Raw genomic sequence first — 17,461 nt, forward strand, 5'->3', positions numbered from 1 at the left:
ACTTTTTACTCCTTACAATTTTATTTAAACTTAAAAAGTACATTATATTTTTATTTTATCTTATGCACATTAAATATGGTAAATGGAATCTCAAACATGTGTTCTTGACGTGAGAACCAATGATCATTGTTTTCACGCATCAAACACACAGTTCTGCTTCAGTTATGACTTCAGGTAAATGTCTGGGTTCAAAAGTTCACCATCAAATCTGAGGAAGCATGTAGAGGTAGCAAAGTTGTTTCCCCCAAAAAGTGTATTCATTATTCTTCGTTTTGATAGAGCCATTAGCCGTGTATATTGAATGCACAAGACTGAGTGCAAATAAAGTCAGTGATGAAAATTTTAATATAATTAATATATTTTTTTAATTAAATGTTACAAATCTCCAAAAAAGTGTTTAAATGAACGTGGTATGTTTACTTAATTGTAATTCATGTTGTGATGTTCTTACCAGGTAGTGGATAAGCTGTATTAATAATATGTCATTATATGACGCATTGAGTAGGAATTTAGACTCTCAATTAATATTTTTGAATCTGAATAATTACATGATTTGCTCATTAATTCATATAATTAGTCACAAATAATTATGTAGCAATATTTGCTGAGAAAATGCCCAAATAAAAATGCCTATCTGGAATACGTTTCTAACCTCTGCATCACATTGTTATTAAGTAATAGTTCACCCAAAAATTAAGATTCTCATGTCGTCCCAGATGTTTATGACTTTCTTTCTTCAGATGAACACAAGTAAAGATTATTAGTCCGTGTAATGCAAGGGGACAGATAATGCTGCACTAGATATACGTGTTTGACCTGTGCCACTGCATTTTGTTTCGTTTTCTCCCTTTAACCAAACTTCTGTATGTCTGTCAGAAAAAAAAAAGAAGTACTTCTACTTTTTTAATACTTGAGTACAATTTAAAGTTGTACTTTTTTATTTTTACTCAAGTATGTTTTTGGCCAGATACTTGTACTTTTAATTGAGTATTTTTACTTTCACTTGAGTAAAATTTCTGAGTACTTTTTACACCTCTGTCCTTTCGTGATGAAACTGGAGCAGAAATTAGCTTTTGTTATTCATGAAATTGTTTTAGGAAACTATTCACTACATCTATAGGTAGGTCAAAAGATAGGGATTTTTGAGTATTTAGAATAAAGCTTAAAAAATTCAATGTATTTAGTATATATTTAGTCCAAGGCAGTTTCCACTATACTAGTAATGCAAATAAGTGTTTATGACCAAGGACAACTGTCTATTGCTGGCAGAAAATAGATGTGGGGTTTTGGTTTTAAGAATGTCTTTTCATTTCAATGGTTTTACACAAATTGAGAAATTTCAAACTTAAAGATGTATTTGACACAAAAGCACTACTAACGATTTCACTGTGAAATTATTCTTTATTAATATGAAAATATGAAGTGAAAAGCATACAAAAGCTAAACTTTTAAGTCATCCGAGTGTCTTAAGTCAAACCAGTTGAATGTCACTTTTGAGGCCGAAATGTTTGCCCAAGCACTTGGAAATTTATAGCATATTATCATACTGTGCTGAAAATGAGCAGACATGATAATTATTATTATGCAATAGCAACAGCCATGCCCTGAATGCTCAACACACATTAACTATAGAATACAATGCTGACATCACAGTCGTAAGTATGATATGTCCTCCTTATTAGTTACCAATCATATCAAATTAACAAGAAGAATCCCTGAATGTTCTTAAGGTGCTCAATTGCACATTTAGTCTGAACAGTTGTATACTCGAGAATCCCGCTCTATTTCAGGTGCACATTCTAGACTTTATGATAATACAGTACATTCAAACTACATGTAAGTAACTACAATGACCAAATTCATAATATGCAGTTTTACTAAATATTATTTGACACTGTTTCAATGTGCATGAAAAGCTAGCAGGTTGTATAAATATTGTACAATACTGGGCTTAAGAGTCCTGTCATACAACGTGGTAATGGATGGAATCATTTTGGCCATTTCGTCTGTTTGGTTCCACCATGCGTTTTACCTAACACTAGACAATAATCATTGAAACCAGTGCATGCATTTGGCAAGAGTTTCAATATTTGAGTGCTGAGAATTACTGTTATTTGTGCTCTCAGTTATTACTGTTATTTGTAGCTCACAGGATTAGAAGGAAACAAGTTCAACAAAAATATCATGTCACTAAGTGCTACGTGCTTCTAGCAAAGGTGAATGTCCAGTGAAGAATTCATAAGGAGCAAGAAATCTAGTTTGTACTTCTGTATGTATGCTACTGAATGTCGACATAAGTAGAACATAATGACCATGAAATTAAAAAGCAGTGGAATGTTCAGTTCAAATTGAGTTTGCATTCTGTCAACTAAATATATGACATATATAAACAGTGTAAATGGCCTTATGGGTATTAAACAATTGGATTAATACTGCTTGTTTTGGGATCCAAAAGGTCAATAGCTTGTAATTTCCTCTAAGATTTGCACTTTACATCGCCTTCACTGCAGAATGCATCTTCCACTTGTTTCCTCCTCGTCTAATTCTTGGTTCACTGCAGAACAAGGATGCAATGATTAGGTTTAAACATACATGAAAAATATTCATATGAACAAATGAATATATAAGGTGATCTGCAACCAATTACTATAAAGGTGTGGAATCTAAAACACTTACATTTGACTGGTAAGAAAGGTTTCTGTCCATTTTCTGCTACCATCTCCTCTATTTTCTGCAAGAGTTCAGTAACTTGTGCCTTGTCCTTGTTGGCTTTGGTACAGTCCAGCACATGGTAACAGTTCCAGCAATGCTGCATCAGTTTCAGCAGCTCGCCTCCGTCCCGCTGGATGTGTTCCTCAATTGATGTGCCATACAGCCAGTCGCCACATGAAAACAGCACCAGTGTGTGCTGACATGCCTCCTCGCCAAACATTTCCAAGTGGCTCTTAAGGGCCTGTCTCTTTTTGGGAGTGAGGGTGGAGACCACGGGGATGACCAGTAAGAGCGCATGTGGGCCAGGATGGAGAAGCCCTGCCCCCAGTTTGATTTCTCTTTGTATGTTGCTTGGTGTACGCTGGACAGAGAACCAATCCCAACCTGGTGTGTCGACAACCGTGAGACGCCTACCAGCTACCAATGCTTGACGGCGGATAGACACCTCAGTGGGGCGTCCTGATTCAAACACACGACAGCCCAGTAGAAGATTACCTACAGAGCTCTTACCTGCTCCACGCCAGCCTACTAACAACACTCGTAACTCTGTTAAAAAAAGAAAAGGTGGGAAATTGCAAAAAAATTAATTCACTTTACATAGTCTAAAGGCCCGTTCACACCAAGGACAAAAACTATAAAGATAATGATAAAGATATAGTTCTAAAAATCATTCTCAATATTAAAGAATAGCAGAAACGATTTTTTTCCAGCTGATGAACGATACAAACATTGACACCCAATCAGAATCCATCCTGCTGTAACAAGCTCCAGAATTTAAATCAGCAGACGAGTGTACACTTAGAATAAACAGACGATACTGTCCACTGGTGTGGACGCTATATCTTTATCTTTAGGCTGTAGTTATTTTTATAGTTATCGTTCTTGGTGTGAACGGGGCTTAATCCGGCTCATGAGATCCACTTTCCTGCAGAGTTTAGCTTTAACCCTAATCAAACACACCTGAGCATGTTAATCAATGTCTTCAGGATCATTAGAAAATCACAGGTAGGTGAGTTTGTTTGAGGAACCCTGGTCTAAAGCCTTTACGAAAGTTTGGTATTGTGAAACAATCGTGGTGATTTCTGTGATCGTGGCTCCTAATCGGTGGTCCTATGTTCCAAAAACTGCTAACCTCAAGCTCTTATCCCTTCCTCTTTTGCCACTTCCACTTTTTTTTTCCAGCCCACATAAAAACGCCAACTGCCAAAGTATGATTCATAATGCTCTTTTTGTTTACCACAAGCACATGCTGATGACGTTTTATTCTTCTATAGCAACATGGGTCGTAGCGAATGAGTCAGTAGGTGCCATCATCGTACAGTCTACAGTACACGCATGTTATTCATGTTGTAGTTTATTAGTTCCATGTTGCACAGTGTGGTTTGCAGTGATCTTAAAGGGTTGTTAAAATTGTGCGGTGTGTAGAAAGCTTAAGGAGACATTTTGCAATGCTACCACCAAACCAAAGAAAAAAGAGAATGAAATAGACAGGAACTCACCTCTTGGTGGAGATCTAAACATTGCTGCTGTTCTCTCCACTTCTGTACTTCTATCCTCTTCTCTTTCATTGTCAGTCTCTTCATCCCCAAATCCAAGGCTTGGCCGCACCATTTCAAAGAACCAGCCTTGATTCTCCTTTACCATCTCCTCCACTTTCTGCAAAAGCTCTGCAACCTGAGCACTTTTGTCCAAGCTGGTGTTATCCAAGGCATGGTACCTACAGCCACACCTCTCCACCAGCCTCTGCAGCGGTGCCCCGCCATCCACTATAAATTCCTCCACACCCATGTCTTGTGGCAACTGATCTGCACAGGTGAACAAAACCATTGTGTGCCTCCATATCCCTGCTCCCAGTGCAATAACTCGGGTCCAGAGACCTTGCCAGTGGTGTTCGGTGAATGGGACTCCAATGGGAACCACCAGCAGTAGGGCATGAGGACCAGGAGAACATTGATCAGCGATGGACTGCTGATTCTCTGCTGAGTCCATCTCGTCAGTCGTGTCTTTGGTTTCCAGCTTCCATCCAGGAGTGTCAACAATCAGTAGTCGCCAGGTGAGTATGTCTACCCAGTGTAGTTGGTCTGTTTGGGAGTCGTCAGGAGGGTTTTTCTCCTGGCTCAATATGGTATTCAGTGTTGAGGTCTTACCGGAGCCTTGGAAACCCAACAACAGGAGGCGCCGGATGGATAGAGAAGAGCCCTCTGCTTTTGAGAAATAGAGATGAAAGAGAAAATGATATAGCGAGTGATTAAACTATTTGCAGTTCAGTCCATGCGGAGTACACAACACCCTGAGCATCCCTGGAGCATTTACAACTACATCCTGGTACCCTGCTGATCAGGTTTATATACTACAGTGATGATTCCATATAAACTGAAAACTGGTACATGTAGTCTTGAACTACAGTCCTATGATTGGAAAATAACATTTATATCTGATGGTTAAGAAAGGTTCCTGTTCATTCTCTGCTATACCATATCCTCTATTTTCTGCAAGAGTTCAGACATTTATGCCCTGTCTCTGTTAGCTTTGGTACAGTCCAGCAGATGGTATGAGTTCCAGCAATGCTGCATTACACCTACCGAGCCGATTCTAATGCTGATCCAGGAACTGAATGAATGACATTTGTGTGGGCTTTGCTTTTGTATGATGGAAAACTGATCTAGATACAGCCAAGACTTTCTAGTGTGCATTAGAAAGCCCCTGGGACACAGGAAGCGCATGTAATGCAGAAGGGAAGTGAGTCAGCTGTGTGTGTAGGTGGGATTTGAAAGTGAACGACTGTCCGGCATACTAGTGAGATGAATTGAAGTTAAAGTTTAGTGTCACTTACCAGCATTTAAATCAGAAGAGACTGTAGCCATCTTGTGTCTAGGTCTTGCGCTGTCTCCTTGTCTCGCTCTCTTTCTCTCCCTTTTGCTCTCTCTCGTGCTGTGTAGTCTCTGCAGCCAGTTGCCTGTGCTCAAAACATGCCCTTCTCCCCTTTCATCTCCCTCCTACTCTCTTTCCCTATCTCTTCAACTGATTTTTTTATTATTATACAACACCCCTGCAACCTTTCGCTCTGCTTCCTTTTCACTCTCTTTCTTTCATGAAATGATACATTCAGGGACAAACAGCAGGAGGGAGCTGGGAGAAAGAAGCAAGTAGAGAGAAGAGGGATGTAGGGAGGAGTGAGTGAAAAAATATGTGGCTTGTGATTGTAATCTTATGAGAGCTAGTGGGCTGAGTTTGACAAATATTATACCGTAAGCAGCCTCCCACAATTCTTGGGTAGTAATACATAGTAATTTTTGGGGTGGAACAAAGGCTGTCATTAGACCAATGAAAACATGGAAGTATCAAGTTTAGCCCCGCCCACCTGATTCTGCAGTCTCACCTAAACCCAGCAGCACTGAAACACTAGAGAAAGGGACACCAAAGCAAAGAAAAAATCCCTCTAAAACGGTCAAGAAAAAGCATTCTTATATTATACAGCAGCCTGGGGAGTACAAATAAGATAAATAAAGCAATATTTATATAGTTAAACAATTGTATTAAAAAACAGAATAAATAAAAACAATTAAACAAACAAACAACAACAAAAAAATTACACAAATTTGAAAAGCTTTACCAGTTGGAAAGTCTAGGGTTCTGTGTTTTAATATTTGAAAGGGATTCAATTATGATCTGTTACAAAAAGGCAACTCTTGCTTTGTGAATATAAAATTTAGCTAAAAATGATTAACATTAACATATTAAACCATTAACACTGAAAACTCTGCACTGTTGTAGAACATTGAATCTGTTAGATTACTTGGGATGATAAACTCTTAGAATAAAATATCAGAGGATGGCTCTATACAAAGGAGACTTTGAGAAAACTGTGTTCTATCTCTTTAAAAAAGCAATTAACATAGAGTCTTGTTAGAGATGCTAAACATATTTAATGAAACGGAACATAAACATTTTCTGTTAATATCCATACGCATAAAGTATTTATTTCTCTCATTTATCTGTATATTATCTAGCTTATTGATCACTTTTTCAAATAAATTAAAAACCTAAAAGCAAAACACTAGACGGCATCAAATTTTATATTATTATATTATTTTATTATATATATATATATATATATATATATATATATATATATATCCTCTGATGCATCGTGGTCACTACAGTGGACAGATATTTGGAAGCCATTTTGAACCATTTAAGATGTAGCAACCACCAACTGGCGAACCCCCAAAGTGTTGTCTACGATTCCATTTAATTGTTGTATTTTTATCTATTTTTTTGTTTTGAGATATTGCATAATATATTTAAAATGGCGGCGGGAAAAGGGGATGCACCGTGTACCTTGGGAATAAGTGTTAAATACTTTTATTCTCAGAAAACCAGACAAAAAATATATTTCAGTTAAATAGGATGTCAGAAATAGATTCATCCAGATTTCAACAATATTTTTCTTATACATGTTTTTCTGTGACAGAAAATATACTACAGTGGACATCATGCAGCAAAGGGTATAATTCTGCCTATGGGCCTATATATAGGCTCTGCCTTATTTTGTATGATTTATTAAAATTAAAATTTAAAAATGATATAATTTACACTTGAATGGTTTTATTGAGCATAAATATTAAATAGACTTCAGATTTGATCATGTATTTCAATGCTTACAGTCTATATTTATTTATTAGGTCATATAAAAGTGTAGGCATGTATACATGTATACTGTATGAGTGTACATATATGTGTGCAAGATTGTGTTCGAGTGTGTGGTGGGAGGGTGTGTGTGCTTGTGTGTGCATGAATAGCCCACCACCCCCCACCTACCCCCACACACACTGCCCCACACACCCCTGGCCCTGTCCCATAGACACATGCTCTTACGTTTTGTTTGTTAAACTTCACTTTTCAGTGCCGTCATGACATGCTTGTTGTTATTGAATGTTCTTATGTGTATTCAAACCATTTTCACGTAGTAAATATTTTAAAAATGTGTTTTTATTTTATTTTTTTTAAAGCCACATTTAGTTCTATTGATTCACTTTTTACATCTTAAAATCAAAGCACTTTTATTTCATTTATTTGGGCACATGTTGGAGTTGAAAGAAATGAGAAGGCAGATAAGCATGCTAAGAATTCTTTGAACTTGAATCAGATAGGAATTGACATAAACATTAGTAAGGCAGGAGCAAAAATAGTAATTAGGAAAGCTCTTATAAATGCATGGCAGAAACTTTGGGAGAAAGAGAAGACTGGACGACATCTATATAGAATTCAAAGGGAAGTAGGAATACTTAACAATGACTTGGGATTAAGAAGATGAGAATAATCAGTAATAATAAGAATTAAAACAGGACATGCCGCATTAAATGGAAATCTAAAAAGAATAAAAAAACATCCAAATGGATTATGCATGCATTGTGGGATATTTGAAACTGTATAACACAAGTACTGTTGCACTGTAGTGCATATAAAAACGAATGACAAAGCTAAAGTACTGGAAGCAAGATATATTAAGTAAGCTACAAAGGAATAAAAATATTAGATTTGCTTTGTTAAAATATCTCAAAGATACAGGGAACTATATAAGAATATAATGATGTCTATTTGTTTGTTTGTTTATTTATTTATTTACTTTAGTTTGATATACACAGTAAATGCATCGATGCTCCACACTCCAGTTCAGACGGTGGCGGTAATGCACTAAGAAGTTATTCTGCCAACCAGTTTTTCTGCCAACCGCCAACAAACATAAGAAGAAGAAGAAGGAACAGACGAGCTTGCAGAGTGGCTCTGGCTTGTAGTCCGCGTGTGGACGGCGCTGCACTGACCCGCTGCTCGAATGGAGGGATCCGGGGAAGAGTTCATGAAGTACCGCTCACCGCTGGTGTCCAGGTACGCCAGCAAAGAGATGGCCTACAACTTCAGCGACAGGAAAAAATTCACCACATGGAGAAGACTGTGGCTTTACCTCGCTAAGGCCGAAAAGGTAAGTTTATTTATTTTGGGTTTATTCCTATAGGGTTATTATGCTGGCACACTGTGATTCTCTGAATGCCAAGTGCGACTCTGTCTTAAGTTTTTGACCTTGAGTGAGTGGAAGTCTCAAGTTTCCAGCTCTCTTAGTCTAAAAATAGTTTAAAAGGCTGGACGTGAGTTGAGCTGCAGTATTTAATGTGTCACAAGTGGACCAGACAAAAAGTCCTGAGCTGGTACCATAGTACATTGATGGTATTACGTGGTAGTATTGTAGTACTTTTAATATATATCATAATGCTGAAGTGTATGTGCCATGCTGTAAGGTTTTTCCAAGAATACCATGGTACTACCATTGTGGTTGCACTTTATTTTACAGTACATGCACTTACAATGTATTTACAGTGTGATCCCTATCCGATCCCTATCTTCTACAGTGTTAGAAGATATTAAACAGACAGAAAATTTGAGCATATTACACCTGTCCTCAGGTCCTTACACTGGCTTCCAGTTACATTTAGGATTGATTTTAAAGTACTTTTACTCGTTTATAAATCTCTAAATGGCCTAGGACCTAAATACATTGGAGATATGCTCACTGAATATAAACCTAACAGACCACTCAGATCATTAGGATCGAGTCAGTTAGAAATACCAAGGGTTCACACAAAACAAGGGGAGTCTGCTTTTAGCTATTATGCCGCCCGCAGTTGGAACCAGCTTCCAGAAGAGATCAGATGTGCTAAAACGTTAGCCACTTTAAAATCCAGACTCAAAACTCATCTGTTTAGCTGTGCATTTGTTGAATGAGCACTGTGCTACGTCCGAACTGATTGCACTATGTATAATCACTTTCTATTCTTAAATGTTTTAAATTCTTTTAAAATCAATTTTTAAATCACTTTGTTTTTATTGTTGTGATTTTTTTTTTTTAATTATTTTTAATCTCTTATTATTTTTAATGACTATTTCACTTCCTTTTATGTAAAGCACTTTGAATTACCATTGTGTATGAAATGTGCTATATAAATAAACTTGCCTTGCCTTGATCCAAGAAAGTACTGGTAATATAAGGTAACTACATGGGGTAGGTGGGTTATTGCCTAGTTATTGTAATTACTACAATAAGTACATAGTATGTACATTAGGAACAGGGCTGTAAAATAAAGTGTGGTTACATTTTATTTCGATAGTCCACTTTAGACATTCTACTAACTGTAAGTAACTTTGTAACTACATGTCGACTAATTCTCATTAATTTGCAACTACATGTCTACTAACTCTCAGTAGAGTAGGTTTAGGGTGAGTAGAATAAGTTGACATACTTGTAAAGTTTCTCATACATAGTATGTTGTATGTTGTGGACCCATCAAAATAAAGTGTTAGAAGATATTAAACAGACAGTCTACTAATACTCTAATGACTGCTAGTTGACGTGTAGTTGCAAAGTTACTTACAGTTAGTAGAATGTCTAAAGTGGACTATCGAAATAAAGTGTTACCTAAAGTGCTACCGCCATTGTACATTAACAGAAACAACAATAGCACATACTCTTTGTAAGTGGTGTAATATCATATCATGGTTGCTATAATTATGAATGGTTGCTATATTTTTGTATGATGGTATTTTGTACATGATAGTGTACTTCTATTCATGGCTTTACTATGGAACAAGTCCAAAAAGAAACGTAAATGTTACCGTAGCAATGTGTCTAAAACTACAGCAGTATGATTATTTGCGCTGTTGTATTTTTCTAACAATAGTCGACTTGATAAGAAATGGATATCATGTTGTGAAATTTGCTGGTTTAGCTGACATGGGTCGACTGTCATATTGATTGTTTGTTTGATTTGTGTAAAGAAATCAAGAACTAAGATTGTGTGATCACCCAGTAATCCATCAAGCTCCAAATAAAGGCCACGGTCTGTTTGACTAGCACTTAATTGAACACAGTCTTGCGGTCACATGGTGGACCTGTGGAGACAGACGGGAGTCTGTTCGCTGCTCGTATGATCATGCTTTGGAAATGAAGTTACGCTACAGAACTTTACTGATGTAGTCCTTGGGACACACTGAGGCACAAACAGTACTAGACGAAGCCCTGGGAAAGTGTGTGCGCATTTCCAAAATAACTAATGTAAATGTCAGGGTAACAGGAGAGTGGCTCTTGAGAGTTGAGCTTTACCCTCTCTCTGTCTGTGTATTGCTAAAGATGAAGCGAATGTGCTTATTTCAGTTTACTGTCTGTAACACAATGTTGCACTGATATTCCAAATGTGGCCAATGATAAGAGATTAATTACTTTTAGTGCTGTCAAACGATTAATCGCATCCATAATAAAAGATTTGTTCACATAGTATATGTGTGGGTACTGTGTATATTTATTATGTTTACAGAAATACACAACCATGCATGTATATATTTAAGAAGATTGTTTATTTATGAAATATATTTATATATAATATAAATGTAAATATTTTCAAAATACGTACGTGCATGTGTATTTATATATACATAATAAATATACACAGTTCACAGATATATTATGTGAACAAAAACTCTTATTTTGGATGCGATTACTCGTTTGACAGCACTTATTACTTTACAATTTATTTTTTATATAAAAAATTATAATAAATAAATCCTAAAAAGTCAAATTTGCTACAAATTATATTTAGCAGTCTTATTAAATTGCATTTCTAAAGATTAACTTTAAGTGAGTGTTAGATGGTGTTAAATGTAATGTACATTTAATAGAAATGAAAATGCATAATTAAGTACTGATGATACTAAAAAGAACTTTGCGTGCGTTTCATAGCAGCTTCTTTAGTACATCTCTTTACTGCTCTAATATCTTTTCTGCAGGAATTGGGTCTCCCCATAACCGATGCCCAGGTGAGCGAGATGGAGTCTCACTTGGAGGACATTGATTTCGTCATGGCTGCGGAGGAGGAGAGGAAGTTGAGGCATGACGTCATGGCTCACGTGCACACCTTCGCTCACTGCTGTCCCACCGCTGCTCCCATCATCCACTTGGGCGCCACTTCCTGTTATGTGGGAGACAATACGGTGAGGCCAAAATATTACCATGTCATTATCTGTTACTTTGGTTACTATTGATTGGACTCCATGGATTTCTTTCATGGACTCCTGGAATTTTCTGAGCCGAATGGTTATAGATGGAACATGAATTAAATCCATTTTTTTATTTTAATGTTGCAATTAATAGCAGGATATATATATATATATATATATATGTATGTATTAGCCAACATGAAAAATCTTTACAAGAAAAATAATTTTGTTTAAAAATTTTCAAATGTTGAAAATTGCCTTCCTAAATGCGTGTGTGTTTTATCTGTAGGATCTGATAATGCTGCGTGATGGATTTGATATCCTGCTACCCAAGGTAACCTGATACTTTCTGATATTTACCATTTCAGTCGAAACAACTGATGCTTATGAAGGTGCTTAGAAGTGCCATGTAAAAATAAAATAAGTTTTACTGCACAGTATGAATTCAGAAAAATGTAAATAAACAAATTAATCATATTTTTTTAGTTTTGACAAATAAATAGATGTGTGTGAGTGTTTTAATTAAATTATTTTTTTAATTTATTTTCAAAAATGTAGGTAAATGTAACATCGAATATTAAATCACTTTTCAAATGGACAAATATGTTTAAAATATTATTTATTTACTTCAAGTTTAAAATTTTAATTCATTTCAATAATAAAACAATACATTAATCTTTAGGCCTTTTAAATGCAAGTTTTACGTTTAAAAAATGTTGTGACCAGTTAATTATTTATATACACACACAGTTTTTATTAGTATTTTCATTTTTATTTTGGATTTTCAATATTACTATTTAGGTTCAGCTATTTTTATTTCAGTTTTAGTTCCATTGTATTTATTTTATTTCCAGCGCATAATTACCTCTCTCTCTTCTAGCTGGCTCGTGTCGTAGACAGGCTGGCGAACTTTGCAGAGAAATACGCTGACCTGCCGACTTTAGGCTTCACCCATTATCAGTGAGTAAATTCAGATTCCAGTGCATGCACCAGACCTGACGAATAAATAGTTAGATATAATAGCATGTTTAGAGTTTGCATGTAAAATTAAACTTTTCTACCGTTTTCTTTTCTTCCTCCTTGTCTTTTATTCTTGTCATTTCTGACACATCCCACTCACCTTTCAACACTGACTCATTCTGTAACCTGCATAACATTATTCTCTATGCTAATTTTTCCTATTCTTTCTAACTTTTCTTCATTTAAAACAACAATATTAGGCTGGTTTTATTGTCACTGTCCTTGTTCCCATCTTTTTCTCAGACCAGCTCAGCTGACTACAGTCGGGAAGCGTGCTTGTCTGTGGCTACAGGATCTGGTCATGGACATGCGTAATCTTCAGCGTGCAAGAGAGGACCTGCGCTTCCGGGGCGTTAAAGGAACAACAGGCACTCAGGCCAGCTTCCTGCAGCTTTTCCAGGGGGATCATGAGAAGGTGAATGCAGCTGCATCAAAGTTTTATGCCTCAACAATGGCTTACTTCATACCTAGAGTGTACTTTGACTCCAACATATATACTGTATACACTACCATTCCAAAGTTTGTGGTCCGTACATTTTTGAAATATATATTTAAAGTAAGTTAATACCTTTATTCAGCAAGGTTGCATTAAATTGATTAAAAGTGACAGTAAACACTTTTATACTGTTACAAAAAAAACAAAAAAACTTTCAAATGAATGCTGTTTATTTTTTATTTATTTTTATTAAAAATCCTGAAAAAAGCATATCAAGATTTCCACAAAAATATTAAACAGTGGAAAATTGAGTAGTAAAGCAGTTTTCAACATTAAGAAATTATTTCTGAAGGATTGTGTGACACTGAAGTAAGGGCTGAGGAAAATTCACCTTTGCCATCACAGCAATAAATTACATTTTACAATATATTCAAATAGAAAGTATTACAGTTTAATTTATTAATTAATATTTCATATTATTACTGTTTTCATGCAACCATGATGAGTATATAAGAGTCTTCTTTCATATGTATTAAAAAAACACTAACCAACTTTGTTGTAATTAACACATTTTTAAGTTAAAATTAAACTTTTATTGCCTTTGTTACCCCAGAACATCAGCATTGATTGTGTTTGGGTTTCATGTAGCTTTAAAACTGTCTGTGGAATGTGCAGTTTTGTTGGGGAAAAAAGTCAGTAACAACATATCTCGTGGTTGAACTGGTGTTATTTATTTTATTTATTTATTTTTTGACTTTTCTCTATTAGGTGGAGGAGTTGGATAGGAAGGTCACTGAAATGGCTGGTTTTAAAAAGTATGCTCTTGTTATTTCCTGTCTGCATTCATCGTTTAATAAATGCTTCAAATAGCTTCTAAATGCTACATGTTATTCAATAGTGTGTCGTTAGCTAGAATCTTACATTGCATATGACTTTGCGCATAATCAGTTTCTGCTTCATTTTTTAGATCATACCTGGTGACGGGTCAGACGTACAGTCGTAAGGTGGATATCGACTCGCTGTGTGCGCTGGCCAGCCTCGGAGCCACTGTACACAAGGTCAGACACAAATGTGACCCTGGATCACAAAACCAGTCTTAAGTCGCTGGGGTATATTAGTAGCAATAGCCAAAAATACATTGTATGGGTCAAAATTATTGATTTTTCTTTTATGCCAAAAATCATTAGGATATTAAGTAAAGATCATGTTCCATGAAGATATTTTGTAAATTTCCTACTGTAAATATATCAAAACTTAATTTGATTAGTAATATCAATAAAAGTCTACAATGATCATCGCAGAACGGCAACAAACATTAGTTGTTTGATTGGAACATCCTCCTTTTCTCAATCAATTTTGCTGTAGATTTGCACTGATATCCGTCTGTTGGCGAATCTGAAGGAAATCGAGGAGCCGTTTGAGAAAGAGCAGATTGGTGAGTTTGTATGTGAGACACAGAATTTCGTATAATGAATGATACAATAAATCATCTTAGATCTGTCCTGTTGTTCTCTGTCTGCAGGTTCCAGTGCCATGCCGTACAAGAGAAACCCGATGCGTGCGGAGCGCTGCTGCAGTCTTGCTCGTCACCTGATGGCGCTGGTGTCAGACCCCCTGCAGACCGCAGCAGTGCAGTGGCTGGAGAGAACCCTGGACGACAGCGCTAACAGGCACTGTTACGATATCTGTGGTCTGACCATGTGATGTGGTGCTGTTTTGACTCTGTGAAGATGTAACTTTAGGCTCGCTCTATTTTCTTTTTGTGTGTATTCAGGAGGATCTCATTGCCCGAGTCCTTCCTCACAGCGGACATCATCCTCAGCACTCTGCAGAACATCACTGAAGGACTGGTGGTGTATCCTAAGGTGTGTGTGGCTGTCTCAGTAGAAAAAAGTTTTTATTGGGGGAATTATTAGTGTATTTTAATCAAATGAACTACATGTTAAACTGATTACTTGGTCAAATTAATCATAATTAATTGCGTACACAACTGTTTTAAGATTTTCTTTTTTTTCATATTGTGAAATATAAAATACAGCAAAAACAGTCATATTGTGACATTATTACAATTTAAAGAAAGCGTTTTCTATTTTGGCATTTTAAAATGTAATTTATTTCTGTGATGCTAGAGTTGAATTTTCAGCATCATTACTCCAGTCTTCAGTGTCACATGATCCTTCAGAAATCATTCTAATGTGATAAGTGCACAAGAAACATTTTTTATTGTTGTCGAAAACAGTTGTGCTGCCTAATATGATTATGGAAACTATCATGCATTTTAACATTCTTTGATGAATATAAAGTTCAAAGGAACAGCATTTATTTGAAATGTAATCTTTTGAAACCGTATAAATGTCTTTACTGTCACTTTTGATCCAATTAGGACATTCAAAAATTTTACATTACATTAGACAATTTATTATTATTATTTTTTTTCATGCATTCATTTTTATTTATAGGCACCTTTCATGACAATCAAGGTCACCTTACAAATCTCCCTTTAACATCAATGTAACAACAGCAAACAAGGCAAAATACAATAAAACACTAAGAATAAGTAATTTTATTTTGCTTTCATAAATCACATTAAATTGACATCACTACTTATTTTACTTTTTTTTTTTAATCGTTCTTTCTCTCTTTTTTTTTGTAGGTGATTGAGAGGCATATCCGTCATGAGCTGCCCTTCATGGCTACTGAAAACATCATCATGGCCATGGTGAAGGCTGGAGGAAACAGACAGGTGATTTAATGAATCAGAAAAATCTGGTCTTGTAATTAAATTTTGCTTTGGGCAAATCAACCCATGATTGCACTGTAAATAGCTCTCTGTAAGCACAGTAGATGTTGCAGACTTTCATGCAGGAAATAAACTGATGTCTAACACTGACTGATTTTTGTCTGTACTGAAAACACACTCAGGACTGCCATGAGAAGATTCGGGTGCTGTCCCAGCAAGCTGCGGCTGTAGTCAAACAGGAAGGGGGGGATAATGACCTGCTGGCTCGGGTTCGGGCTGATCCATATTTCACTCCCATACTCGGACAGCTGGATGACTTACTGGAGCCCAAAACCTTCATCGGCCGAGCCCCACAACAGGTGCACACCTATACATCATTCCACTACTGTGCTATAGGGCTGTCAAAAATAAATTCGAATTTAAAATATTCGTCGAATTTAAAATAAAAATCCACATTCGAATGCAAAAACGCTGCATTTGAATTTTAGGTGTGCGTCAGGCAGCCTTATCAGTGGCACACAAGATGCGATGACGATGTAGGTGTCTTTGCATTTTAATTTTTTTTTTTTTTTTTTAGCCTATCCAGTTGAACCGACTGGATGCGGCGCTGCTCATTTAAAATATTGCGGAGAAAGAGAATATCAACGCGGAGAAGATGTTGTTTTCCTTAAAACTGGAACCAAGCCGTTCACACAGAACGCATATTATCGCATTTTCTACAGGGACGTCTATCACCGTTGTACTCGTGTCTCGCACAAGAGAGCCGCAAGTTTAGAAAGCCATGTAAAATTAATGTGAGTTCAACTTTTAAAAAACATGACTTGAGACTTCATGGCGGTTTTTCTGCATCCCACTGAATCTCATGTTTTTAAATGGAAAAAAGTAGGCTACTCTTTGTGATTGGTTTTTGGTCCTTCGTATTAAACTAGACATACTTACATGATGCTAGTCGTTTCTAATTTTTTAAGGAACGTAATTAATTATATATGGTTTATAAACATTATTTTAAACATTATGCACTTTTTTTCAAAGATAGTCTTGTTTTTTGCTTTGAAGAAACGTGTCTTAGTACGGTCATATTTTGCTCGATGCACCCTCTTGTGGCCTCAGGAAAGAAGCCAAAAGCTTTTTTCCCCCTAACAGAAATTATGCCTTTTAAATTCGAATATTGATATTTTACTACAAAATTTGAATTTTGTTTTTCAGCCAATTTGACAGCCCTACTGTGCTACTAATGTTTATCACGTATTTTATGTTTATATGAATGATGTGAGCTGTAATACCGTTCCACTTTCTCTGTGTCTCAGGTTACAAGGTTTTTGTCTGAGGAGGTCAGGCCTGTTCTAGAGCCATACAAGAGTAAAATGGATGTCAAGATTGAACTAGAGCTCTGAAACAAACACATTCGAATCGTGACACATCAGAACAGTATTACAATAAACAAGGTGTTCAATCTTTTGTGTGGTCTTTTATGTGTGTATTGTGTAACTTTTATCCCTTAAATGTTT

The 17,461-nt window shown here is 36.1% G+C and overlaps 2 protein-coding genes across 3 annotated transcripts; one reads left to right on the plus strand and one right to left on the minus strand.

The window, feature by feature from the left end:
• Nucleotides 1-1,394: 1,394 nt before the first annotated feature.
• si:dkey-110g7.8 (GTPase IMAP family member 8) lies at nucleotides 1,395-5,883 on the minus strand. Of its 2 annotated transcripts, none has more exons than XM_058768935.1 (4): nucleotides 5,546-5,883; nucleotides 4,212-4,916; nucleotides 2,677-3,258; nucleotides 1,395-2,554 (listed from the first exon to the last, which is right to left on the minus strand). In XM_058768935.1, the coding sequence occupies exons 1-4, from the start codon at nucleotides 5,574-5,576 to the stop codon at nucleotides 2,502-2,504; spliced, it is 1,371 nt and encodes a 456-aa protein (XP_058624918.1). In that variant the 5' UTR covers nucleotides 5,577-5,883; the 3' UTR covers nucleotides 1,395-2,501. The 2 variants fall into 2 exon arrangements, with proteins under 2 accessions (XP_058624918.1, XP_058624919.1); XM_058768936.1 differs by having other exon boundaries at nucleotides 4,212-4,913; nucleotides 5,546-5,882.
• A 2,561-nt stretch (nucleotides 5,884-8,444) lies between these two features.
• adsl (adenylosuccinate lyase) lies at nucleotides 8,445-17,411 on the plus strand. The gene is made up of 13 exons (XM_058768934.1): nucleotides 8,445-8,695; nucleotides 11,548-11,751; nucleotides 12,047-12,091; nucleotides 12,638-12,717; nucleotides 13,021-13,192; nucleotides 13,982-14,028; nucleotides 14,181-14,271; nucleotides 14,579-14,648; nucleotides 14,736-14,883; nucleotides 14,988-15,078; nucleotides 15,867-15,956; nucleotides 16,136-16,312; nucleotides 17,261-17,411. The coding sequence occupies exons 1-13, from the start codon at nucleotides 8,549-8,551 to the stop codon at nucleotides 17,345-17,347; spliced, it is 1,449 nt and encodes a 482-aa protein (XP_058624917.1). The 5' UTR covers nucleotides 8,445-8,548; the 3' UTR covers nucleotides 17,348-17,411.
• The last annotated feature ends 50 nt before the right edge of the window (nucleotides 17,412-17,461 follow it).

This window comes from Onychostoma macrolepis, chromosome 03, assembly GCF_012432095.1.
Source record: "Onychostoma macrolepis isolate SWU-2019 chromosome 03, ASM1243209v1, whole genome shotgun sequence".
NCBI classification, from domain to species: domain Eukaryota; kingdom Metazoa; phylum Chordata; class Actinopteri; order Cypriniformes; family Cyprinidae; genus Onychostoma; species Onychostoma macrolepis.

What these genes read in the sequence shown, in the direction of transcription:
- si:dkey-110g7.8 (XM_058768935.1), bottom strand. Translation starts at nt 5,576, where the DNA reads ATGGCTACAGTCTCTTCTGATTTAAATGCTG. An exon ending in CTCTTCTGATTTAAATGCTG is followed by an intron (nt 4,917 to 5,545) that starts GTAAGTGACACT and finishes ATTTCTCAAAAG; the next exon opens with CAGAGGGCTCTTCTCTATCC. An exon ending in ACCTTTCTTACCAGTCAAAT is followed by an intron (nt 2,555 to 2,676) that starts GTAAGTGTTTTA and finishes CTTGTTCTGCAG; the next exon opens with TGAACCAAGAATTAGACGAG.
- adsl (XM_058768934.1), top strand. Translation starts at nt 8,549, where the DNA reads ATGGAGGGATCCGGGGAAGAGTTCATGAAGTACCGCTCACCGCTGGTG. An exon ending in TTGATATCCTGCTACCCAAG is followed by an intron (nt 12,092 to 12,637) that starts GTAACCTGATAC and finishes TCTCTCTTCTAG; the next exon opens with CTGGCTCGTGTCGTAGACAG. An exon ending in GTTTGAGAAAGAGCAGATTG is followed by an intron (nt 14,649 to 14,735) that starts GTGAGTTTGTAT and finishes CTCTGTCTGCAG; the next exon opens with GTTCCAGTGCCATGCCGTAC.